The 27,500-nt window shown below is 44.4% G+C and overlaps 1 protein-coding gene across 2 annotated transcripts in view; it reads left to right on the top strand.

The window, feature by feature from the left end:
* The first annotated feature begins 825 nt into the window (after nt 1–825).
* The window catches only part of MXRA8 (matrix remodeling associated 8), a 29,324-nt gene continuing 2,649 nt past the window's right edge, over nt 826–27,500 (top strand). The window contains exons 1-9 of one of the 2 annotated variants that reach the window (XM_081955016.1): nt 826–1,203; nt 7,108–7,131; nt 7,994–8,293; nt 11,373–11,474; nt 14,033–14,491; nt 23,558–23,716; nt 24,414–24,444; nt 25,192–25,268; nt 26,086–26,163. In XM_081955016.1, the coding sequence (XP_081811142.1) occupies nt 1,155–1,203; nt 7,108–7,131; nt 7,994–8,293; nt 11,373–11,474; nt 14,033–14,491; nt 23,558–23,716; nt 24,414–24,444; nt 25,192–25,268; nt 26,086–26,163 (1,279 nt within the window). In that variant the 5' untranslated portion in view covers nt 826–1,154. The remainder of the gene's footprint in view (nt 1,204–7,107; nt 7,132–7,993; nt 8,294–11,372; nt 11,475–14,032; nt 14,492–23,557; nt 23,717–24,413; nt 24,445–25,191; nt 25,269–26,085; nt 26,164–27,500) is intronic. The other variant, XR_014175534.1, reaches the window with a different exon arrangement.

Below are 27,500 nucleotides of genomic sequence, written 5' to 3'. Positions count from 1 at the left end.
CTAACACAGTTCTTTTGAATGGAAAGAGCTAAAGCCTCAGTTTTGTAGCAGACTTGCTCAGAAGGTATTTTTCTGAAAGGTTCCAAGGGTATGTTTTGGGGAAAATATTTCTGCTACACACCCTCTGCCTATAATGTAGCTTTGATCTCCCTGCTTCTGGTATATAGATAAATTGGAATTCCGTTATCTTAATGTATGCACGTCCTCAAACGTTGTGGCGTACTTAATCTATTATTGGATTAAGAAAGATGCAAACAAAATGCTGAGAACCAAGAGAGTTTGTTTACAGAAAATGGCACTCATTAGAACATGCAGCACAACCTGCCTGTTGGCAAAGGCTGCAAAAGAAAATCTGTTTCAGATTATAATGAGGTTCTGCGTGTGTTAGTTTACAAACTGCCATAGAAATCTGAAAATATGAATTTATGAGTGAAAACAGGTGAAACTAAGTCACACTGAATACTTAACGAAGTCACCTATCCCTGGAAGGTACAAAGACTTTAAGTCCAAATGTTTTATTCCTATAGAAATGTGGTCTAATAGGGATGTGTTGGGAACATTAATTTGACCTTGTGTGATCCATGTTTTTTTCAGAGCTGTTTTGAAGTTGACAGCAAAGCCATCTAGAGTTGAGATGGACAAATCAAAAGAATAAACTTTTAAGAAAAGGAGGGAAACAGGGATAGTGAAAAGATATAGGGTACAAGACAACATCTGGCAGAAAGTCAGCCTAAGCAGGAAAAAAGAAAACTGGATTCTGTAAATGCCCAGAAAATTAATACCATATATCCAAAAAGGGAGGTGGGTGGATGGGCGGAACTGTCTTTGAAACTTGGAGCTGTGAGGAGCAGAGGCAGCAAAACGTTACCAGTTTTTTTAAAAAGCCCTGTTACATCAAAAGTCATTTAGGCTGTGTAAGGCTGCGGAAAGTTCAGAGAATATGTATGTTATGTAGAAGTTGAGCCAGAGGATTGGACAGAGGTGGAAGGGCTGGCAAAAGAAAAGAAAAGAGAAAGGAGGGAAAGGGCTGTGCTATGGAAAGAGGTTTGCTGTAGTGTATATATCCATGTTTTGTGGCTGTAAACGGATGAGATCATAAGTGTTTTCAAGCAAGCAGCAAGGGGAAGATTTGAAGAAAAAGAAGAAAGAGAGACATGGAGCAGGCTAGCAAATTCCTTTTAGCTCTCTTGCTGGTTCTCCAGGGTAAGTTTGAAAAACAGGGATTAATTTTCTTTGTGTGTCCTTGGCACGGCCCTCTTTCTTCCTCTTTTCTGCAAATGTTAGAATTTGCACATACTTTGGGAATGATATGTGAATATGCGGTGGGTGGGTGCATTATCTTGGCTATTTTGAGGACTGTCCCATCTGTAGCACTTTCATGGGTTCCTCCATTGGAATGAGAATATGTTTTGTGAGTTTTGCACCGCTGAGAGGAAGAGTAAAATACAACTTTGCATGGATAGAATTTTATTGATTGGTTGGTCAGTTGGTTTTGGCTAAGAAGACCCTTAGCCACAATCTGGCTAAAAAAGTCAAGCTTGGCTCGAGTTTGGCCACTTGATGTATTAGATCTATTTTTTTAATGACAGCATGAAGCATATACTTTTATTAGATGCTGTCTTTCTGGTACAGCATATATGATAAGCAAAAGCTTATGTGGTACGTGTGTCTCAGCCAGCATAAGCAGAGGGAACAGAATCAGTAAGGAAAAGTTAACATTATATTAGTGTCTGGATGGGAAAACCCAGAACCTTACTTTTCTATCAGTGAATGCAATTCCTCTAGCTGCAGCTGCCTGTTTGCAAAATGGAGCTATCCACCAAGTAACTACGCTTTGCTGGAGGAAAAAGGTTTTTCCAAATAAATGCGAAGTATTGGTGAAAAAAGCAGCACATAACAAAGGGGAGAGAGGAAGTATTAAAATAACTTTTAAAAACTAGGCTCTTTAAATATTAAATATTAGTAGTGGTAGTCAAATTGAATTTAGTTAAGTCACTGGAGATAGCTAATTTTAATCAATTAGGTTGCTACTTATTAAAATCCTGATGCTATCTGTGATATATTGACTGTAACCCCGATAAAATCTTTACATTTTTTTTTTAAAAAAATCTTGATGGTGAAGGAACTACTTCAGAAAGATTTATTTATTTGATGCCTATAGCTATCCATCTCAATCAATTGTTCTGGGCAGTTTGCAATTCTAAAACTATAAAAACATCCAAAATATACACAGCAGCTGAGATAGTTAACCAATTAACATAAAAGCCAAGATCTGGGAAGACGGAATCTGCCAATGCAAGCAGATGTCTACTTTCAGATATACTGAATTCTTCCTTCAGTAAACAAAGAATTTGGGAGCATTAAAAAAAAAACCTTCTCATAACTTCTGCCTTTTCTGCAGCACAGATTCAGAACAAAAAAAGATTTTGCAGTCCTTGTTTTTATTTCTTTCTTTATCAAAGAGACTTTTACATTTGCTAGAGATTATTTAAATCAAAATTGGACTTGTGATTAAGGATTTGGATCTATTCTAAACCAACAAAACCCTTTTATATTCAGCCATGGAAGTTATTTGTACTTTCTTCCTCCTTTCTGAGGCAAAGTATTGTGTTTGTTTTGTTTTAAAAGAGATTTGTGATCCTATCTAAAGTAAAAATAATTTCTAAGAATAAAAAAGTGGGTGAAGTTGTTATGGTTGTCCTCTCCTCTTCATCCTAAGCACTTTTGTTTTCACCAGATATTATTTATTTTTATAATAAGAGGAATATGCAACTATTCAAACAGAAAATTCAGTTCAGTAGTGGTCTGATCACATCTCAGAATCAAATTCATTTTTTGGGCTGAATTAAAAAGTCAAATTCTATCAGAGACCTCCTCCAAATTGATTTGACCAATTGTTTCAAAAATTCAGACCAACCCAATTGGACAGTCCGATCAGAATATCTGAATTGAATCAGATTGGTTTTCTAAATCAAACAGGATTACATCAATTGTCTGAATCACATCAATAGTGCAGAACTGATATTACCTGCTTCATGCAGATCTGGTTGAGAACTCCCTAAGCAGTTGGAGTGTGTGTGTTAAATTTTCACTAATTTTTATCTGATCTGAATCTGTCTTTTTTTTGGGGGGGGGGAATTAAAAAAAACTTTCAAAATTTTTTCCTACAATGAGAATGATCTCCCAACACAGCCTGCATTTTAAAAAAATCCTAAAGCATAAGTAAGACTAAAGTTATTTTAATACCTTACAGCATACAATGCTTGTATAGAGGAAATTAAGAGTATAGTCTGACATTTTGGAAATTACCTGGCTGGATCAAAGGTGTCATTCTGTTACCTGGCAGGGCAAAACATCTGACCCGGAAGCCCTTAGATTAGAAAGTCCCCCAGGTATAAATGTAAAAAAGATACGGAGACTCTAGAAAGAGTGCAGAGAAGAGCAACAAAGAAGATTAGGGGACTGGAGGCTAAAACATATGAAGAACGGTTGCAGGAACTGGGTTTTGTCTAGCTTAACGAAAAGAAGGGCTAGGGGAGACATGATAGCTGCCTTCCAATATCTCAGGGGCTGCCCCAAAGAAGAGGAGGGCCAAGCTATTCTCCAAAGCACCTGAAGGCAGGACAAGAAGCAATGGGTGGAAACTAATCAAGGAGAGACCCAACGTAGAATTAAGGAGAAATTTCCTGACAGTTAGGACAATTAACCAGTGGAACAACTTGCCTCCAGAAGTTGTGAATGCTCCAACACTAGACATTTTTTAGAAGGATTGAACAACCATTTGGCTGAAATGGTGTAGGGTTTCCTGCCTAAGGAGGGGGTTGGACTAGAAGACCTCCAAGGTCCCTTCCAACTCTGTTATTATATTATATTATAAATGTTTATGTAGTCCTCAACATACAACCATTCATTTAGTGGCTCTTTGAAGTCACAACGGCACTGGAAAAAATGATTTACTATCGTTTTTCACACTTACAACCGTTGCAGCATCCCCAGTCAAGTGATCAAAATTCAGATGCTTGGCAACTGTCTCACATTTATGACGCTTGCAGTGTCCTGGGGTCACGTGATCCCCTTTTGCGACCTTCTGACAGGCAAAGACAACGGGAAAGCCACATTCACTTGACAACTGTGTTACTAACTTAACAATGGCAGTGAGCCACTTAACAACTACGGCCACAAAGGTCGAAAAGCGCTCACTTAACAACTGTCTCACTTAGCAGCGGAAATTTTGGGCTGTAAGTCTAGCGCTGCCTGTACTATTCAGGTGTTTCCTGTGGCCTTCCAGGTGTGGGACCAAAAAGTAAGGTGGGAGGAATCCCTTGAATCTGTGGAATCAAATCTTTACTTTTCCTTCGTGCTGTGCCTTCAACACACCAGTTGTTTTTTTGGCTAGATTGCCTAGCACAGCGTCCTGTTTCCCATAAATGCGAAGTAGGGCATGAAAAGGATGGTTTGCTTTTCCAAGCTGTCCTTGCATAACAAATTCTGAGGTAGACGGCCAATAAAACCCGGGTCCTATTGTTCTAACGACCACAGAATTGCAGGCAGGAAGGTAGAAAGGTGGTAGCCTGTTGCCTTCCCAGTGGGGTGGGGGGTTGCCCACTTTGTTTTATAACCACCTGTTGGAAGAAATGTCCTTCTGGGTTCAGTTCCAGGTGGGGAAAAAGACACTGGAAACATGGAGGCTGCTTGGAAAGATGGTTTAAGGGTGGACAGGATCATATGGCTTGAGCTCCTGAGCAGAAAAGGGGGATCACATGCTTCCAGATGTTGGGTGAAGAAGAAAAAGAGGGCGAGACGCTGAAAGTCCCTGGTTTTATGCCCTCTCTGGCCTTTGATCTTGATCTTGTCTTCTGATTGGTTGTCAGACTCCCATGGGGCCATGCATGGGCAACTCTTGCGGCTGTGTTTTGAGTCCAAGTTTGGTTGCCTTGCTGGCTGATGCAATTTTCCCAGGTGCCTTGTGGTGACTTTCTGTGGATGGCTAATCCTAGCTTTGTTATGAAGAGTAGACTAGCTCAGGCTTTAACGACAAAGGTGGTGAGGTATGGGCAGGAAGCTCCAGGGAGCTACTTTGTCTTTAAAAACACATTTCTCCCTTTTCACCCCCAGGGAAATATAAAATTCTGCCTTCTTAATATTTCCTAGGGTATTTCATTCTTCTAGGAGAGGGGTGGGCGCTAACTTCCTACACCTCTGAGTGCATTTTGTTAAAAAAAATTATTACATTTACAGTCAGAGACCAAACAAACACCGTTTCCTTGGATCTTCAACTAAGGTTGGCAATGCCAGCAGGTCGGGGTGGGGGGTTTCTGTTCCCTCTGCATCTAAATTTGGCAGAATGAAAAAAAAAGGGTTAAAGGAATCTGTGCAATTCTGAGCAACAGCACATCTGGTGAGTTTCCTGCTTTCTTTGGAAGAACAACCAATCTCTCTCTCTCTCTCTCTTTTTTCTTTTCCAAATGAATTTGTCTGCAGTTGAATCATTGCAATATGCAAGTCTCTTCTTTGCGTTCAACTGGGATAAATAAAGGGTGAACATTCCTCCCCAACCCCACAAATAGAGATACCGTGGAGAGGGTGTGTCCCAGGGTCAACGAGTTCCATCAGACTAACCTTGCTAAACAGGAGTGAGTGCTCTTCAAACAGAGAATGTCCTCCCTGACATTCCTAACAGCACCCATTTAGCAAATCTTTTAAGAAATCACTGGGATATGTAGTCAATCAGAGCATGAAATTCACGCTTTGACGCTGGAACTCGGGCTGGTGATAGCTTCTCTTTCACGGAATAAGGAAAAAAGATTTGCCAAATGTTCCCTTGCTTTCTGGTCTTTGGGATGGAAATTTCAAGGATCTGCAGGATTCAGGGTTGTTGTTTTTTTTTTAAATAGCAACCAGACTGATGGTTAAGGTTTACTTAAGGCGTTACAGAAAGCATTACCACCGGTGGCTGTCCAGCACTGAGTCCATTGCCTGTCTGGATTATTGCCCTCCAACCTTCTTAGTTCTTAGACTACAGCTTCGTTAATGTTTAACAGTAGCAAATCAAGAAGGGGATTAGATCCTGTGCGGCTGCTGCCTGGCACCACCGCAGCAATGCCAAGGGTGCCATTTGGCCTCTCTGGAACGTTCACGGAAAAGGGAAACTGTTAATGTTTGCTGGTCCTATCTTTTGAGCTCAGAGATCACCAATTATGAGAAATGGGGGGAGAGCTTCACCTAGCCCAGGGCTCCTCAAACTATGGCTCGGGGGCCAGATAAGGCCCGCCAAAGCCATTAAACTGGCCCATGGGAGACCATGAGGCTGCCACACCCACATCACCCCGCCTATCTGCCAGCCTCCCCCCCCCCCTGCCTTCTGGAGGCCAGGGTGGCCAAAATTGGGCCTATTTTTTTCCTCTCTGGCTTCCAGAGAGGCGGGGGGGGGGGGAGAGCGAGGGAAAGAGAGAGAGACACACACACACACAAACAGAAGTTCCTCATATACACCCCAGGGCAGCCACATTCCTTCACTAACCTGCTTTCCACCCCCAGGAGCAAAACAAAGTTTGTGTGTATTGTTTGGACTGCTAAATTGGCCATGCCCACCTGGTCACATGACCCCTAGCCACACCCACCTGGTCACCCACCCACCTAGTCATGCCCACCCAGCTCATCCACCCAGCCACTCCCACAACAGTCTGAGGGATCATGAATAGACCCCCTGTTTATTAATTAAAGCTTATTAAAGCTTATTATTAAAGAGTTTGAGGACCCCTGGCCTTTTTATTTTCTTGCTTTGGAACAGCCACTGGGGATGGGGGTGGACAGGAGGTTGAAAAACTGCAGCAACTGTAAGGAAGCCCCTTTAGCTTCGTGCAATAATGCCCAGCTGATGGGAAGCCCCTCTTTGAGTGGTCTCCTGAGATGAAAGATCTGCAGCCAAACCTCGCAGTAAGAGATCCAGTTCTTGAGGCCTGACAAATAGCCCCACACCTACATCTAAGGTACTTCATCCCTTGGCTTTCTCTGAAATATACCTTCTATCCTGCGTAGGACTTGGCACTGGTGGCAGTCGTTGGTACTTTAAATTGACACTAAAAACTTGCTTTTCTCCCATTTTAGAAGCTGCTGTTCATCCATATTCGGGTAAGTGAGAATAAGACTACAGCTTTACATTCCTGCATTTTTTTAAAATAAGAGGCATGCATTTCATACAATCTCCCCCCCCCCCTTTTGTAGACCAGTTGGATTATTGTCAAGTAGCAGAAATACCGTAGTGGATTTATTTAAAGAGATGGCTGCTTACTGGAAGCTGTCAAGTGTTTTTCAGAATAATATATATATTTTTAATGTGGATGTGATTCTCTCTGAAATGACCAGGCTGCCTCTAACCTTTGGCCAAGAAGAGGTTTTCCCTTTTGGTTGCGGGTGTCAGGAGCTCAGCCGGGGTCTCCTGTGTGCCTTGTGCCATGGCTCAATGAAGCCTTTGCATGAACCTCTTGGCCTGTTGCCCTGCACTTGCCTCCTTCGGCTAGAACAGGGATCGGCAACCTGTGGCTCTGGAGCCTCATGTGGCTCTTTCATCCCTCTGCTGCGACTCTCTGTCACTGCCACAATTTTGAGAGGAGCTTCCAGTAACGCGAGGTGGGAAGCACGATGCACCAGGAGGAGACTCTATGGCAAGGGGCGGGTTTTCCGGTCAGCTCCACAATTGATAGGGCTTTTGGTTAGGACAGATAGAGGAAAAAGGATGCCACTCTAAGAGGAGACTCTATGGTGGGGGAACTGGGCTTCTGGTCAGCTCCAGAATTGAACGGTGGGGATTCCAGTTAGGACCTTTGTGGCTCTTTGTGTGTTTAAGGTTGCTGACCCCTGGGCTCGAAGGAGCAGAGAGGCCATCTCCTCCCCGACCTTCGTTAGGTTTCACATCAACATGTCAATGGACGCTCCCATTTTCAGTTGAAGGCCTCTCTTCTTATACGCCTCCTTTCCTTTCCTCCTGTTGCAGTCCCAGCGGATGCACCAAATCTGGAAAGTATGGTGGTGTCCGTAGTAAACATCACCGTCAAGGAAGGTTCCCGGACGGTTCTCACTTGCAAGAGCTACCGGATGGTCTGGACTCAGGACAATCTGAACGATCGCCAACGGGTGGTGCATTGGGATCTCTACAGAAGCCAGCAGTCTGTGGAGAGGCTGTGCGACATGTACTCTGCCGGGGATCGGCGGGTCTACCACACGTACAACCAGGGGCGGATCTCCATGCCCGAAAACGCATTTACGGAAGGCAACTTTTCATTGATTGTCCAAGGTAGTTGCTGCCCTGCACACGTCCATTAACCTTCTTTTTGTCTAAAAGTAGAGTGTGGATTTATTCATTTACTTTTTAAAACAAAGTAGTTTACAAAAGGGCTTGCCAAAGGACATGATAGCAGTCTTCCAATATCTCAGGGGCTGCCCCAAAGAAGAGGGAGTCAAACTATTCTCCAAGGCACCTGAGTGTAGGACAAGAAGCAATGGGTGGAAACTAATCAAGGAGAGAAGCAACCTAGAACTAAGGAGGAATTTCCTGACAGTGAGAACAATTAATCAGTGGAACAGAAGTTGCCTCCAGAAGTTGTGAATGTTCCAACACTGGAAGTCTTTAAGAAGATGTTGGATAGCCATTTGTCTGAAACGGTATAGGGTTTCCTGCCTAGGCAGGGGGTTGGACTAGAAGACCTCCAAGGCCCCTTCCAACTCTGCTATTGTATTATAGTTATCTTAACCACAAAATCTAGAGAAAATTGTATAAATTAAGATTATTAATTTAATCTTTCTATATATATATAAAAAACGGCTGTGTGTGTGTGTTCCAACATAACTCTGGAACACCTCGAGCAATTTCAACCAAACTTGATACACAGATGACTTACTTTCTGGAGAAAAATACTGTAGGGGTAACACCCCCCCCAACACTCCTCACGGTGTGTGTTCTGTTAAGACGCAGCCTGTTGTGCCTTTAAATGGCTTCTACTATACTGACATAAAATGGCTTCTACTGCACAGTGCAGTGGAGTTGCCATGGTAACGGCTTCACAGTACTCCACAAGGGTGCTCCCTCTGGTATGGGGAAAAAGCTAACATTAGAAATTACGTTTGGTTCGGACATTTTCCCCCCTATAAATAAATACCCGGGCAACGCCAGGTTATCGGCTAGTGAAAAATAAAAACGCAGCAAGGTGAGTTGTTCTCAGATGCCAAATATTTTCAATTCCTCCTTTGGGGTTCCTTCTTCCAAATGTGCCCATTGAAGAGCCTCATTTCCACCAAAGGAAAATGTTGGCCCTCTCTGTGGTGCAGTACATACCAATGGATTCCTTATAAACACTGCTGAGGTTAGTTGTGGGCTTAAAAGTTAAAAAGTGACTCTTAGTGACTACATGGATTATGGCAGGTAATTTCCTTAGCCCCAATAGTGAAGTGATTTGCACTTGCTGTCAGCCACAGGTTTCTCTTTTCCTTCCCAATTTTGCCTACGGCTGTGATCTCATGGTGGTGCCCTATCCAAGGACCAATTAGTTCCAATCTTGCTTATCTCTTTTCAAGTTCTGCCAAGATCACTGGCCAATTCACCAGCCTCACAACCCGAAACATCACTTTAGCTTTTCCCTGTTAGTTTGTTCCTTTGTTTTGCATTGCAGATAGTAGTTCTCACCCTTCAAATTGCTTATTCTCTAAAATGGCAGAAAAGGGAGAAGAGACTTTCTGGAGAGGTGGCAAGTTCCCCTCACGGATGTTTAAAATCAGATGTTCATTTGTTTTGAATACTTATAGTTACAGGATTCCTTCACTGTTGTAGATTGGACTTACTAAACTGGCAGGAATAGCCGACAACCTAGAACAGTGATGGCGAACCTTTTTTGGCTCGCGTGCCACAAGTGGGGGGAGCGCAGGGGGGTGGAGTGCGGGCGTGCCACACCCATAATGCAACGCGCAACCCCCTCCAGTGCGCATGCGCGCACAACGCGCAACCCCCCCTTTTTACATTTTTTTGCCCTCCCCAGGCTCCAGGGGCTTTATAGGAGCCTGGGGAGGGCGAAAAGAGCCTCCCCCGACCCCCCGGAGGCCCTCCAGAGGCTTCAGGGACTGTCCGGAGGCTTCCCTGAAGCCTTCGGAGCGCTTAAAACCACCCTCCGAGCAAACTGGAAGTGACTTCCGGGTTGCTCGGAGGGTCGTTTTAAGCGTTCCGAAGGCATCAGGGAAGCCTCCGGACGGTCCCTGAAGCCTCCGGGGGGCCTCCAGGGGGGCGGGGGAGGCTCTTTTCGCCCTCCCCAGGCTCCTATAAAGCCTCTGGAGCCTGGGGAAGGCGAAAAATAGCTTTTAAAAAGGTGAACTCAGCTGGCCAGCGCGCGCATGCGCACTGGCCAGCTGACAGGGCAGCGCCTTGCGTGCCCTGACAAATGGCTCCGCGTGCCTCTTGTGGCACGCGTGCCATAGGTCCGCCATCATGGACCTAGAAGATGGATCTTGACAGAATTGAACACTGGGCCCTATCTAACAAAATGAAATTCAATGTAGAGAAAAGTTAAGTCCTACACTTAGGTAAGAAAAAAACAAAACGACATATATAAACTGGGTGAAACCAGGCTTAATAGCAGCAACTGTGAGAGGGATCTTGGAGTCTCAGTGGACAACCAGCTAAATATGAGCCAGCAGAGTGCAGTGGCAGCCAAGAAAGCCAATGCAATCCTAACAGAGGGATACAATCAAGATCAAGTGAGGTACTAATACCACTCTATAAACCCCTAGTAAGACCACTGCATCCAGTTTTGGTCACTATACTAGAAAAAAAGAGGTTGAGACTCTAGAAAAAGTGCAGAGAGGAGCAACCAAGATGATGAGGGGGCTGGAAACTAAAATATATGAAGAACGGCTGCAGGAACTGGGCCTGGCTAGCCTAGAGAAGTGAAGGTCCAGGGGAAACATGATAGCAGCCTTCCAATATTTGAGGGGCTGCCACAGAGAGGAGAGGGGGGCTCAAGCTATTTTCCAAAGCACCCAAAGGCCAGACAAGGAATAATGGATGGAAACTGACCAAGGAGAGATTCAATCTAGAAACAAGGAAGAACTTTCTGACAGTGAGAACAATCAACTGATGGAACAGAAGTTGCCTTCAGAAGTTGTGGGGGCTTCATCACTAGAGACTTTCAAAAGAGACTGGACTGCCATTTGTCAGAAATGGTGTAAGGTCTCCTGCTTCGGGGGGGGGGGGGGTTGGACTAGATGACTTATAAGGTCCCTTCCAATTCTTGTTACGTAATCTGTTAATAATTTATCTTCTCCCTGTCGTTCTGATATCTAGTGCTCTAAACGATCTCCTTTTCTTCCTCTCCCTTCCTCTGATCAAGACGTTGCTGAGAGCGACCAAGGGATTTATTCCTGTAACCTCCACCACCATTATTGCCATCTGTATGAAACGGTGCAGCTGCAGCTTGAGGTCACAGAAGAAGGTCAGCTGTTTGGGAGTGGGGGGAGGGGATCTCCTTAGTGGGGGGGGTGAATGGGAGGAATGTATGAGTGGGAATCAACGGGGGGGGGGGGGGAATGTGTGTGCATGTGGCTGGTCTCTGCAACTTTATTTTTTGCTCCCCTTTGGTGTTTTTCTCAGTCATTAAATCATGTATCCCTGTTTGAAGCAATTTTGGAAAGGGGCCTTTCTACTGTTCAGCAAGGAGCAAATGAGAAGCCTGGGGAGTTGTAATTTAGATGTTTGCGGCCAACCAAGCATTTCCCGTCACAAGGCTGCAGAGAAAAGGCCTGGAGGACTAAGATACGCTTTTGTTAGTGAAAAAAATGGGATTTGCAATTTTTTTCGGGGGGGGGGGGAGAAAACCTTTCCTTTTAATCTCTGAGAAGAAGTAATCTTGCTCTGATTGAGAAAATGGAAATGTATCGATGCCTGAGCTGACCCCGTCATTATGCTCTTAGGGATCCTTGTTGGATTTTTTTCCCCTTGCCTTGTGTGTTAACTCTCTGCATACTGCATCTTGGTGTAGATGTAGGATTAGGGCCAATGCAATCTCTTTGGCTGGATCCAGGAAAATTCTTATGTTTTGTGTTCTTCATGAAAGATTCTTACCAAGCAATGTCATTTGTAGAGGGGAGGGTGGGGTTTTTTTTGGAAAAAAGATTATCCCCCACCTACAGACCCCACAAAAGAATTTTAAAAGAATTTTCCAAGAGCTTCAATACAAGGAAGCAAAGAAAATCTACAATTTTCCTATTTTGGAAAGACTGGACTGTTTTGATGAAACTCAGATACTTTGGCCGCCTAATGAGAAGGAAGAAGGACTCCCTGGAGAAGAGCCTCATGCTGGGAACGATGGAGGGCAAAAGAAGAAGAAGAGGACGAGAATGAAGTGGCTGGATGGAGTCACCGAAGCAGTCGGCATGAGTTTAAATGGACTCCAGAGGATGATAGAGGACAAGAAGGCCTGGAGGAACGTTGTCCATGGGGTTGCGATGAGTCAGACACAACTTCACAACTAAGAACAACAAATACCTTATATTGGAATAGGATACATCTCATTAGAAAGATAGAACACTTCCTAAAAAGTGCATTTTATATAAACCGCAAGCCTGCGAAGTAAGTTCAGCTGAGAGTTAAGAGTAAGAGACCAATCAGCGACATGCTTGATATGGGACAGGGACTTTTTGTTTTTTGCATTTGATGCACTGGAGTTAGTCAGATTTTTAGTTATTGGATGTTTATTAGATGTTTTTGTGGCAATTCATTTTTACGTCAAAGTTACAACACACCCTTTGTACAGTCCTTCTGTTCTTCTGTGCAAAGCAGAAAAAAACCAAGGCAGACGATCGCCATCTGGATTTTGTCCTAACGTAGCCAGTGATGGAGACCAAGATACCGCTTAATGGACAATTTGGCTTGGGTGGCTGATGTTTAAAGCCAACTTCAGAATGTATGTTGACTCCCACATCCTCCACACAAAGAATCGGTAGAGAGAGTTGGAAAATCATGATGGATCTAGGTTTTATAAAGACTTAAGAAAATCCGTTCTGCCTTTGTACTTGCTTTTGCATTCTCCCTGACATCCAATTACTTATTAATTAAAATTGTCTGCCACCTATCTCTATGAAGCGACACTGGCCAGCTTATTGTAGAAAACATACTCTGAAAAACATGGGGTGTGAAGGGTTCTAATGCTGTCTCGATGAGAACTGGAGGAAACAGTATGAAATGGCATTGTAGGAGATGACCAGGCGAGCCCATGGGAGGGGTCAACTATATTAGTCGGGAGCCCCTTCAGGCCCACAAGAGATTTAAGAAGAGGGAGTCAAACTATTCTCCAAAGCTCCTGAGGGCAGGACAAGAAACAATGGGTGAAAACTAATCAAGGAGAGAAGCAACCTAGAACTAAGGATAAATTTTGTGACAATGAGAACAATTAATCAGTGGAACAACTTGCCTCCAGAAGTTGTGAACGCTCCAACACTGGAAGTTTTGAAGAAGAGATTGGACAACCATTTGTCTGAAATGATATAGGGTTTCCTGTCTAGTCAGGGGGTTGGACTAGAAGACCTCCAAGGTCCCTTCCAACTCTGTTATTCTATTCTATTCTATTTAGGTCCAGCCAGAGGTGGTAGTCAGCCGGTTCGGACCAGTTCACCCCAACTGGTAGTGGAAATTGTGGGTGGCCATCCGGCCTGGCTCTACGCCGTCCTATTTTTGAGCCCGGGCACATGCGCGGGAGGCGTGTGAGCGAGTAAAGCATATACATGGAAGGCCGGGCGCATGCACGGAAGGTGCCCATGACAAACTGGTGGTAACGAAATGTGCAACCCGCCACTGGGTCCAGCCCACCTTGAATTCCTTCGAATTTTATCTACTGCCAATTTGCTTTGACCCTTTGTAGTTCAGATTCTTGTAGAGAGCTTAAGTTTGCAATAAATCTTTACTTGAATTGCCTGATTTCACATTTCCCTGGCATATCACAAGCCTCCCCACCAGCAAATTTATTCTTTTCTCTTGTGTGTGTGGTTTCTACAGCCGGGGAAGTCCAGAGATACTGGGATGGAGAGAAAGTGGTGATTGTTGCCCTGAAAGGCAGTGCGGTGATCCTTCCTTGCATCAACCGGAACCAGATTTGGACCGGACGAGATGAGGAGGAGGATCAACAAGTCGTCCACTGGGACAGGCAGCCCCCAGGGGTGCCTCACGACCGGGCCGATCGGCTCATTGACCTGTATGCTTCTGGCGAAGGCCGTTTGTACGGGCCTCTCTTCCTCCGGCAAAAGATGAACATCAATGAGAAGGCCTTTGCCCTCGGTGACTTCTCCCTGAGGATCTCATCCTTGGAGGCCGCGGACGAAGGGATCTACTCCTGTCACCTGCACCACCACTACTGCGGGCTCCACGAACGGAGGATCTTCCAGGTCTCAGTGGCTGAGCCAGAACAGGAGAAAAAAGTGGTGGTGAATCTCACACGCCCCAATCCCCCAGCACCAGGTAAGCAATTAACCCACCCGTATTTTTCGGACTATAAGATGCACCGGAGTATAAGACGCGCCAAGATTTTGAAGAGGTAAATTAAAAAAAAGTTTTTTGCACTCTGCAGGCCTCCCTTTTTGTGAAGGGGGCGGGGTTTCAGGAGGCTACAAATGCTGCATTGAGTGTATAAGATGCACTCAGATTTTCACCCTCTTTTTTGGGGGGGGGGGAAGGTGCATCTTATACTCCGAAAAATACGGTACTTAAGCAACTAGCTTAAAGCATAATTGATCATTGATGTCTTAACAAAAAGGATGGTCTCTCTCATCCAAGAAGCACTTCTAAATTCCAGACACTGTCCACACGTTACCTTCCAAGGACTGATGTGGGGAAAAAAATTGGACTTGCTAATTCCAAGTGCTTTGGGGAATAAAAGTATGTTTTAGGGCAGATTTTTAATTGAGGTAGTAGCCAGTTTTATTGCATGGTACTTTTCTTGCCTCTGAACCAAGGAGTCAGTTTTTCCATCTTTCTAAGATTAACTTTTTTTCTTTAAATCAACAGATAGAGGCAGGGAAAACCCTGCAATTTTAATAAAATGCCTGACAAATAAAGGGAACAAACCTATCAGGCATAGTCCATTGTTTATTAACAATCTAAAATATTTATTGGTTGTTTTAATATTTATTCCCTGCTTAATAACATCCCTAGCAGTGCTGCTATGAATTTTTTAAACGGGCCCAGTACTGAAAGGTTTTAGCTCTTCCAGGGCTTCAGAGAGGATGCTGAGAAAATCTCAGGGACCATATGGCAGATCTTTCCAACCAAGCTCCTTCTAAATGGCTCAGGGTAACTCTCTTCACAGCATGGTGGACAGCAGGGACAATGGGACAGGTCCTAGGAGGGAGAAAGCTATCATTGCAGCAGCAGTCTTAAAGGGTGGGCTGCACTTCTCTTTCTGGGCTCTTCTAGAGACATGTTGAGGGTTGCAATCAGAGAAGTAACTATCATTCAGGGTTGTACCTTATGATTCTTGACGAATGTATCTCGTCTTTTTATGTACACTGAGAGCCTATGCACCAAAGGCAAATTCCTTGTGTGTCCAATCACACTTGGCCAATAAAGAATTCTATCCTATCCTATCCCTATCCCTATCCTATCCTATCCTATCCCTATCCCTATCCCTATCCCTATCCCTATCCCTATCCCTATCCCATTTCTATTCTATTCTGTCTATCCTATTTTCCATATTCTACTCTATTCTATCCCTATCCTATCCCATTCTCTATTCTATTCTATTCTAGTCTATTCTATCCTATCGAACTTGGCAAGGCAAACCGAGCCATTTCCCTTTTATTTCATTTACCTTGTAAATATAGCTCCCAGGATCACAAATTTCCTTTTCCTATTTCAATTATAAGCTGATAATGACTTTTGGTGGCTCCTGGGGGTATCATAATTTGGAGTTTCAAGGAAGGCACAGATGATCCTGGACCTCGGCCTGGTTTCAAGGGGACAAGTCTGAGAGTCCAGTTGTCATTTGCAAATGAGAAAGCAGAGGAATTGTTTGACCCAGTTTCTGAGCTGCTCCGCCCGTCTCTCTTCTTGCAGCTGCAACCAGGAAATTGGTCCCAGATCCCCAAGAACTTCTATCTTTTGCAAAACATTTTTTTTCTTTTCAGCTAACTCGAGACTTCCGTTGGAAAACCCGTTCAAAGAAAACTCACTAAATCAGTTCCTCTCCCTCTCCCTAATATTTGCAAGGATCTTTCTTTAATCGCAGGAGAATGTCAGTTGCTTCCTCAAACTCTCAAACTCTGGGAGGAATATACTTTTTGTTTTAAAGAGAGGAACGAGAAGCTTCTCCATGGATCTTTTAGTGCCAGGCATAGTTCCAAGGTTTGGAACCCTTTCCAACATAAAATTTTATTCTGCTTACAAGATCAACATGGCCTATTTATTTTCACTCCGCCTTCCATCAAGATCTGCTGTTAACTCTTTGAGGCTCTGATTTTAAGTACAAGCTCACTCAGATTCCTATTCTTTTTTCCAATCAGAATTATGGTGTAGATTGCAGGATGGGATTATCATTGCTAGGCTGCCTTTAAATATACTGTATGTGGCAGTTTGTTCCCTGGATTTTGTTATCTGCTTCTCCTCCGTTTTCCCTCTTTCAATGTGGCTGCTCAGCAATAGTTTGTCCGAGGTAGATTTGCTTTGCATGTGGAAGTTTCATTACAAATCCTCAGAGTTTTATGAATTTATTTTATACATACATACATACATACATACATACATACATACATACATACATACATATAATTTACATATGAGTATATCGAACACATTGTGACAGTCCTGGCATTCCATCCGCCATAGAAATCAAAGACAAATAACAAAGATACTACTTACACAATGCTAGTCTTATACAATTATTTTTGACCGACGTATTTGTTAGATACTTGTTCTAACTACAGTGGTTTCCACCAAGGTCCTCTGTTCCAGCGCGAACAGAGGTTTAATCCTATTGGTCGAACAGTCTGACAGCTCCCTATAAAAGGACTGCTGTTTTACTCAACATTCGCTGGGTTGTTCTCACAATACAATACAATAACAGAGTTGGAAGGGACCTTGGAGGTCTTCTAGTCCAACCCCCTGCCTAGGCAGGAAACTCTATACCATTTCAGACAAATGGCTATCCAACATCTTCTTAAAGACTTCCAGTATTGGGGCATTCACAACTTCCGGAGGCAAATTCTGTTCCACTGATTAATTGTTCTAACGGTCAGGAAGTTTCTCCTCAGTTCTAAGTTGCTTCTCTCCTTGATTAGTTTCCACCCATTGCTTCTTGTTCTACCCTCAGATGCCTTGGAAAATAGTTTGACTCCCTCTTCTTTGTGGCAACCCCTTGTTGTACTTGTTGTATTTAATAAAGAGCTGTTGTTACCGTTAAGCCTGTGTGTGCCTATCCATTACCCAATCTAACAGTATTCATTCTAATACATATATATCTCATTTCAGGTCTACTTAGACTAATTTTTTCGTATTCCTTCTCCCACCTTGTGTTTCCAGCCATTGATAAAATCTATTCCACGTGTCATAATATTCTGTCTCTCCTTTGTTTTTTAATTGTAATGTTAGTCTATCCGTTTTTGCGCGTGTTAATATCTTCCTTATTATTTCCTTTTCTGAATGGGTATTTTCACTTTTCCATTGCTGTGCATACACCATTCTTGCTGCTGTTAGGATGTGAAGTATTAGGTATATTGACTCTTTGCTATAGCCTTCTGTTATAACCCCTAATAGATATAATTCTGGCTTGAATTCCTTTCTGAAGGGCTTCTGTCATAGCATCTTCTTTCTTGTACTAGTCGACCAGATAATTGTAATCCTGATTTTTTTCTGAATGTCATTCAGAGGTAACAATTCTATATAATTGTCTATAACTGTTGTGACTAGCAGTCACTGAGAGAATCTTCCTCCATGTTAACTGTGCCACAAATTAGCCCCTTTCCTTTTCTGTGTCCCGAATACCGCAGGCCGTCACTCCTTCCAAACTGATCCCCAGGACAATTATTTTAAAAATAGACGGGATGATATTACCATGCCCAACATGTGCAGTTTAAGAGTCTGACAACTCTGAAAGAATCACACGACATTAATATCAGCTGATGTAAACAGTGACAGAAAACTCAGTGAAACGAAAACTTCTCTTTCTGTTAAAAGTGAGGGTCACCCCTAGACTCTGCTGCTGTTCCCCACAGATTAAAAAGGTAAACGTTTCCCTCGCATATATGTGCTAGTCATTCCCGACTCTAGGGGGCGGTTCTCATCTCCATTTCAAAGTCAAAGAGCCAGCACTGTCCGAAGACGTCTCCATGGTCATGTGGACGGCATGACTCAACTCCCGAAGGCGCACGGACCGCTGTTCCCTTCCCACCAAAGGTGGCTCCTATTTTTCTACTTGCATTTTTTAACGTGCTTTTGAACTGCTAGGTTGGCAGAAGCTGGGACAAGTCACGGGAGCTCCCTCCGTTATGCGGCGCGAGGGATTCGAACCGCCAAACTGCCGACCTTTCCGATCAACCAGCTCAGCGTCTTAGCTACTGAGCCGCCATGTCCCAGACTACATTCCCCACCATGTCAAAGAAGAACTGGGAATGAGGACAGTAGCAGTCCAAGTCTTCTAGGCAGCCCCAGGTTGTACACTAATTTGAAAAATAAAGGTTTATGGCATCTCTTTGCATGGATCAAGAAAGGAGAATCTTTGTGGCTCAGGGTTGCCGTGTAGGATCCTTGGTGCTCTCTGAGCTTGGGTGTTTTCTTTCAGATGTTCTGAACTTCAGATCACGTGAAGGGTTAATACCACTTTATAGGGCCTTGGTAAGGCCACACTTGGAATATTTGCATTCAGTTTTGGTCGCCACGATGTAAAAAAGATGCGGAGACTCTAGAAAGAGTGCAGAGAAGAGCAACAAAGATGATTAGGGGACTGGAGACTAAAACATATGAAGAACGGTTGCAGGAACTGGGTATGTCTAGCTTAAGAGAAAGAAGGACTAGGGGAGACACGATAGCATTGTTCCAATATCTCAGGGGTTGCCCCAAAGAAGAGGGAGTCAAGCTATTCTCCAAGGCACCTGTGTAGAACAAGAAGCAATGGGTGGAAACTAATCAAGGAGAGAAGCCACTTAGAACTGAGGAGAAACTTCCTGACAGTGAGAACAATTAATCAGTGGAACAGAATTTGCCTCCAGAAGTTGTGAATGCCCCAACACTGGAAGTCTTTAAGAAGATGTTGGATAGCCATTTGTCTGAAATGGTATAGGGTTTCCTGCCTAGGCAGGGGGTTGGACTAGAAGACCTCCAAGGTCCCTTCCAACTCTACTATTGTATTGTTTCATTACCCAGCTAGGTAACATAATCAGTGCTAAAATAGCTAGCCCTGGTAGTGACTAGCACTGATGATGTTACCTAGTTTGGGTAATGAAACATCTGCAAAAAAAACAAAAAACAACCCAAGTTCAGAGAGCTCCCCTCATTTGCATTATCTCTTGCTTGAAAGATGGCGGGAAGTTGGTTTTCACAGCCAGTTCAATCAACTTGTACAAGTTCCTACCCTAAGATACGACCACATCCCTCCTACTGATGTTGTCAATGTGCTGATAGCTGAACTAGGATTTCCCCTTGGGCCGGGCTGCTCACCCACCAGCCAAAATCTTCTACGTTTCACGTTTCATTTCAGCCTCTGGTTCTCCAGATGGTTTGCCTGACGTTTCTCTGGCTTCTTGATGTCCAGTGCTGAACATTTCTTCCCAGGCTGTATGTGCGCATTGGGGCCTCAAGAAAAATGTGCCAGTGGATTTCAAGGAAGAAAACATCACCGCATGCTGAAGTTCTATTTTCCTTAGAAACTTTTTGCAATCGTTTTTCTTCCATTGTTTGGCTGGGTTGTGTTTTCATCTCTAAGATTTCTCCAAAGTTATTCAAAAAGGAGTTTCTCTGAGATCTTCTGGGATCTTCCCTCTTTCGCAATGTATCCAAACTTCCCTTTTTTTCATACTGTTGGGAGAAATGTCCTTCTGGGTTCAGGTCCAAGTGGTGGTGGGGGAAGATGCTGGAAACACGGAGGCTGCTTGGAAAGATGATTTAAGGGTGGACAGGATCACGTGGCTTGAGCTCCTGAACAGAAAAGGGAGGATCCCATGCTTCCAGATGTTGGGTGAAGAAGAAAAAGAGGGCAAGAAGCTGAAAGTTCCTGGGTTATGCCCTCTCTGGCCTTTGATCTTGATCTTGTATTCTGATTGGTTGTCAGACTCCCGTGAGGCCGTGCAGGGGCAACTCTATAGGTTATGTTTTGAGTCCAGTTTTGGTTGAGCCTTGCTTCTTTCCAGGTGCCCTGTGGTGAGATGGGTAAAGGGCTAATACTATCAAGACTTAATCCCATCACCCTGGAGCTGAAGGGGGAGATCTTTGCTATGTAGAATAGACTGGCTCAGGCCTTTCAATGGCCCATTGACAAAAGTGGGGGCTATTAAGAGTGAGTCCGCTTCCTGCCTAAAAACAGGTTTCTCCATTTCTTATCCAGGGAAATATAATATTCTGCCTTTTCAATATTTCCCGGGATATTTCATTTTTCTAGGAGGAGGGGTGGGTGCTAACTTCCTACAATATAAAATGCTGCCTAAAACCAAAATGCTGCTCTAAGTCCTTGTCTGCATTTATATAACCCTTTGACTCTTGCAAACAAGTATTTCTCCAAATGTCCACATTTTGTCTCTTCTCCCTCCCTCCCCCCCCCCCTCTCTCTCTCACACACACACACACACCTTCATGAACTGCCTTTCACACTGGCAACTTGCTCTTGCTTTCCCTTCTCTGCTTTAACACAAAGAACTGCATTGGAATGAATTCCTGGCTCGAAACCTGGATATACGCGTATATTTTTCTTTTGCCTTGTGTGCACACATCTGTGGTTTGATTTTGTTTGATTGAAACTCATTCTTTTGGTATCGACATTCTTCTGCGACTCTACTGGACTAGACAGTTTGACAACATGAAGTAATCCTCTCAAACAGAGACAGTAGCAAGAGCCAATCTGGGTCGGTCACCAGCACCAGAGGTTTTTCTCTTGCAAGCTTTTGGATGCATGCTGGGACCCAATCCTCTCTACTCTAGCCTCTCTCTAGCTCAGTGCTTCTCAATTATTTTCTGTCATGCCCCCCCTAGGAAGAAGAAAACATTTCGCGCTCCCCCCCCCCCCCGCGCGACTGTAAATAGTATAATTTGTCTATAAAATTGTTATAAGTACACCTCTGCATAACATAGCACACCGGTCTTTCCTCGTCTCCCACCGTAGTCACATGCTTTCTTTCCTCTTTCCCTCTTACTTGTCTATCCTTCCTTCCACCCTCCCTTCCTCCTTCCCTTCCTTCCTGCCTCCCTTCCAGTTCCCTCCTTCCTCTTTCCCCCTGCCTGCCTGCCTTCTTTCCTCTTTCCCTATCCTCCTATCCTTCCTTTCTCCCTCCCTCCTTCCCTGCCTCCCTTCCAGTTCCATTCTTCCCTCCTTCCTTCTGCCTCCTTCCTGCCTGCTTGCCTTCTTTCCTCTTTCCCTCTTGCTTGTCTATCCTTACTCCCTCCTCCCTTTCTTCCCTCCCTCCCTGCCAGCAGCTCCTCCAGCATCCCAGGGGCGAAGGGGTGGCGGTGGCAAGATCGGGCGACCGCCGCCCCTTTGTCCCTTCCCCAACAGCGGCTGTTGCGCTTCCGCTTCCAGACGGAATCCTGGCGGTGGAGCTGCTGGCGGGGAGGCGAGCTACCTGCATAAAGACGCCGCCGAGGGCATGGCAGAATATATCCCGGCTTGAAGTGGCAGCGCTGGGGACTGCTCAGAGACTCATCAGAGCCGCGGGCTGGAGCTGTGCAAAAAGTCTGCTTGGGCTGGGGGGGGGGGAAGGGAGGGAAGCCTGGGACAGCCATGCTTCCCTCCCTCCCACCCCCGCCCGAGCAGGCTTCTTGCACAGCTCCAGCCTGCGGCTCCAATGAAAATCCACAGTCCGAAGTGCTGCCACTTCCAGGCGGGATATATTATGCCTCGCCCACGCCGCCGCCGTTGCACCCAGATGGAAAGGGAGCCTTCGCGCCCCCCTTTACGGAGCCTCGCGCCCCCCCAGGGGGGCGCGCCCCACTATTTGAGAACCGCTGCTCTAGCTAGAAAGAAGGAAGTTCCATGGGTTCCAGCACAAGTCCAAAAGTTTGGAAGACAAAACTTCTGGTTCCAGGTTCCAGATTGGCTCTTGCTATTGCAGATTTATTCTGGGACACATATGTTAGTCTTTATTCATGGCAGTGGGAAGAATTGGACTGAAGGGCCTCAGAAGGACTGGAGTGACTCAGAAGGCCCTTTTCCTTAAAATGGGAAAAAGAGCAGGACGGACAATTGCCTCTTTCTTTAAGATCTTCCTTAGTAACTATCAACCACCAAGGTAGTTTCAACTTAGTGTGAAAGATTGCTAGGCAGGACAGACGCGCATTGAGGCATCGTGTACTAAAAAGCAAGCACGTGGAAAAGCTTTTGCTTAGTTTTTTTTTATGGCAATGTTTAAATGTTATTGGGGGGAGTGTAGCTGAGGGATAGAAGCCCTCCTTTCCTATGGACCAAACTTGGAGATCCTTCCTGTGATCGGAACAGTTCTTCTCTGGCCCAAATCAAAATGATTGGCGGGTGGCCAGAATGGAAAAAAGATAGGCACCAGGCAGCTTCATTGAATATAGATATCAGAGTTGGAAGGGACCTTGTAGGTCATCTAATCCAACCCCCTCGCCCAAGCAGGAGACCCTACACCATTTCCGACACATGGCAGTCCAGTTTCTTCTTGAAAACCTCCAGGGATGAAGCTCCCACAATGTCTGAAGGCAACTACTGTTCCATGGGTGGATTGTTCTCACTGTCAGAAAATTCCTCCTTATTTCCAGGCTGAATCTCTCAGTGTTCAGTTTCCATCCGTTATTCTTTGTCTGGTTTTTGGGTGCCTTGGAAAATACTTGACCCCCTCCTCTCTGTGGAAGCCCCTCCCCCCAAATATTGGAAGATGCTATCCTGTCTCCCCTGCTCCGATTATAATCAATATCCTTTTTGTGGAGAGACCCATGGAGCGTCAGGGCTGTTTTTCTCCTCTAATATTGATTGGAAGGGGAACTGGGACAGACACCCCTCCCTCACACACACGCACACACCCAAAAAAGTGCTTTAGAATGACACACTGTGAAATTTAGAGCTGGCCCTCTGTGTCACAAGACGCCAATACCTGGAACACTCTGCTATCTACATCCTGCTCATAGAGAGTTGATATATCAATGGAAAAGGAGAATCTGTCAATCAATATTCATTAGTCATGATATCGAAATCAATATTCAGAAGTAGGGTATCCCTGAATACCACAGTGTAAATAAGTTATTGCTTGTATGTTCTCTTTGTGGGAATCTGGTTGGGTAGTAGGATTGACTTTAGTCGTGAGTTTTCCTAATTGTTTTATAGCTGTGAATCAATCCGCTGAGTTTTTAAAAAAATCTTCCTCTACCATCTAGATCCTAACTCCGACCGGAATCACAATGTGATCAATGTCATCATCCCCGAGAGCCGGGCTCATTTCTTCCACCAGCTGGGTTATGTTCTGGCCACTCTCTTGCTCTTCATCCTGCTCTTGATCCTTGCAGTTCTCGTGACTCGCCAGCACCGCAGGAGAGGTGAGCTCAGGCATCAGTTACTCCTTCACTTTCCTCCTCCTTTTATAGGACCCCATTTTCTCCTGGGAAGATAGAACTGTGGTTATCACATGAATGAATGGCCCCTCCCAGAGGAAAGAAAAGAGGAGCGAAAGGGGAGTGGAGTTTGCAGGAGACCATTAGTTCGCTTCATTGGTTGGTGACTCTCCGAGGCTCCTGGCCAAGTTCTGCAGAGATCGGCCTGGCAGCTCTCCAAGCCAGAGAAGGTCTGTGACCATAAATCCTCCCTTGAAAGACTTTGCTGTATGTGAGTGAGCAGAATTCACAGTCAATTAATAAAAGGGTTTGTTGTCGGGACCAGGAGTTTCCTTCATGCTCTCGGGAAGCCTAGGTTAGAACAAATGGCTGACAATGCTGGGAAGACAAAATGGCAGCTGCCAAGAGACAATTGCCAAAAAATGAGGCAAAATGAGACAAAAAGCATCTTCTGTTGCCACAAGTAGTGTCAAAAGAAAAAAAATCCAAATACACATTTCACTAGGGCCTAATTTGGACATGAATGTATATCCTTCAATGAAGCTCCCTATCATCTCAACTCTTAATATGTTTATTCCCTTTAAAAAATTATCTGTGTGACTTCAATATGCTGTTCTTATTTATCTGTGCTGACAAGTGTCTCCCTGGATATGTGTTGATATCTGTTCTTTTCTGTTTTTAGGTTTTCAATACAATGTGAAAAAATACGATGAGTAAGTAGACTCATATTCCTTGTGCTCAAAGATATACATCCCTTCGGCTGATTCGCTCACACAGAGAGGGATTCCTCCGGGTGCCGTCCACTAGGCTGTGCCAGCGGGCGACGCCTAGGGGAAGGGCCTTCTCTGTGATGGGCCCGACCCTCTGGAATGACCTTCCCCCCGACATTAGAATGACTACGGATCCTTCCGTCAGAAACTTAAAACCCACCTATTCCAGCTAGCCGGCTTGGCCTAATTCCACCTATCCCACCTCAGTCCTATTTCTAAATTTTTATGATTGGTTTTAGGGTCTGTTTTTAATTTTTATAATTTGTACAAATTTGTTTAATTTGAGTATATGATTGTTTGTATGGTTTTTAAATTTACTCCTGTACACCGCCCCGAGTCCCTCCGGGGAGAGGGGGCGGTCTAGAAATCTAATAAATTATTATTATTATTATTATTATTAATAATTATATAATACGATCGTAGAGAACTTTTCTCAAAATAGCTCTAATGAAAGCTGAGAAACTTCTGCAGTCTAATAGCCATCCAAGATAACCTACTCATCCTACTCAGATGACCTTTCACTCTCAATTGTGTAAAATGCCCACACGCTTGTGTTTTTTGTATCTACAAATTGATAGAAGCACTAAGTGGAAACATATCGGAGAAAGATTGGTTGCTGATATGCTACCCTGATAGTAATACAGCAGCAATCGAAACAATACAATGATAATTTTGCACTTGTATTTCCAGGAAGGGACTGACTCTCAGGGAGGTTCCATTGGATGCAACAAATTTGTCAAATTACAAAAGTGAAGATTTTAAATTGGGTAAGTCTTGGAGGATGGAGCCTTCCTCATGTTCCATTGCCACATACTGACCCTATACCATGCAGTAGTTTGTTTGGTTTGGCATTAGCACAGTGTGTGAACAAACCACTGCATTGTGCAAATCCTACAGTTCCTCAACAAACTTTGGTTAAAAAAAGCCAAAAGGTTCGCTCCATACGTGAATTCACTCCAAGCGGGTCTTCGCCCCGAAGCAGCGGCTTCTTCAGTCTCACATACTCATCAATCTGCATGATTTTATTTATTTATTTATTTTGATTTAGTTTGTCAAACAGGTATGAGATAACAGCTGTAAGTATAAACATGGATATGAGTACATGAAATGAGTACAAGTAAATGGGGACAATAGGACAGGGATGGTAGGCACGCTGGTGCGCTTATGCACGCCCCCTTACAGACCTCTTAGGAATGGGGTGAGGTCCACGGTAGACAGTTTGAGGTTGAAGCTGTGGGGGGGTTTGAGGAAGTAACAACGGAGTCAGGTAGAGCATTCCAGGCGTCGACCCCTCTGTGGCTGAAGTCGCATTTTCAGTATTTTCTTCCGTCTCACATACTCATCAATCTGCATGATTGACGAACTTTAACCTGAAGATTTAAGATCTAAAAGACAACCCCACTGCCTCCCCTCGTATCCTGCTCCGTCCCTCCCCATCTGTTAAACTGCATCTTCACTTGGATTGTAATTCTACTTTTATGGTTTTTAGAAAGAGGAGAAAGAAAGAGTAGAAAGAAAGAAAAAGATTTGAGTGTCTCCTTTTTCTAAATCATGTTTTACCTTAACCAATTTCCCTCCTTTCAGATTACAAAAACAATATTCTGAAGGATAAAGCTGAACAAAATAGGATTCTCCCTGCTAAGAACATTGACTTAGATAAAGGTAAGTGGGCAGCAAGAATAGATGGTGATTCCCCCCCTGCCTCCCCCCCCCCATTTAAATGTCCCGTTGTTTCACTTCTGAGAAAATGTGTGTCACCCTCCTTGTTAGCCAAGAGAGGGGTATTTGGAAACTGCTTGACGAAATTCAGCCTCGCAGAGTTGGTCCTTCCCCACAGTCTTTCATTAGCTCACCACTACTGACTGCCAAGGGCTTTATTACAAGCCGTTCACTGCGGGTGAGTCATTCTTTCCCTCCCGGAAAGGTCGATGGGACAAGATTCCCATGTGCCAACATTATCTTTGGGGGACCAGAGCTGTCTCTGTTTGCTCCAGGCCCAAGAACTCTTTTTGCTACTTTCCAATCTCTTTTGCCGTGCCTGACCCCTAATTTTCGAACGTAGATTGCATTCTAAGCAAATCCACACTTCGACCTTTAAAAAGGGTCTCCCTTCCGGGAAAACAGTACTTCAGAGCAAGATTCCGATTCCTGAATGAGCCTGGGCAGTGATAAAGAATGATGGGTCCAGTTGAAGTCCAGTATATTAATAGCTAGATATCATCTGCTACTCTTCTTAGATCCATGATGGCAAACCTATGGCACATGTGCCAGAGGAGACATGCAATGCCCCCTCTGTGAGCAAGCACACCATTGCCAGCTGCTCTTATGGTTTATGGCGTGCATGCATCTTCTGTTTGTGAGCAACGGAGCACCAGAAAATGGCCTGAAAACGCCCCTAAAATGGCCAAAAAAACGGCCATTTTTCAGGTCATTTCCAGGCCATTTTTAGCCCCCAAAGTGGCTGAAAAATGACCTGAAAAACAGCCTGAAAATGGTCACAGATGGCAAAAACCCAGGCATGCAATGAGTAAGTAGTAGCCACTTGGTCTTTGTGTTTCCAGCCCTCTGCCCCCCCCCTCCATCTGGCGCAGTGGACTACAAACCCTTTGTCCAGTAGGTGTGTTGGGAAAAACCATTTTGAATGAATGCAGCAGGCCTCATAACCTGGAACCACGTCCCCTAAGTATTTAACATCGGACATCCCGACATACCTGGCAAGCAAACTGGGTGTCCTTTCATGGCTTTTAATTTGGTCTTGTGATCCTCCACTCAGCTGGGCTTTTAAATTAAAATAACATAATGGTACCCTGTTTCCCTGAAAATAAGACCTCCCTGGATAATAAGTCCAATTGGGCTTTTGAGCGCATGCGCTAATATAAGCCCTCCCCCTGAAAATATTGCAACACAGCAGCAGCCATGAGGTGATCACGCTCGCCACCTCCTGCACCTCAAAAATAATAAGACCTCCCCAAAAATAAGGCCAAGTGCTTATTTCGGGG

This window comes from Natrix helvetica (assembly GCF_964273705.1).
Source record: "Natrix helvetica genome assembly, chromosome: 5".
Taxonomy (NCBI): Eukaryota; Metazoa; Chordata; class Lepidosauria; order Squamata; family Natricidae; genus Natrix; species Natrix helvetica.
Note: the sequence above shows the minus strand (reverse complement) of the source record. Positions and strands in the feature narration are given on the sequence as shown.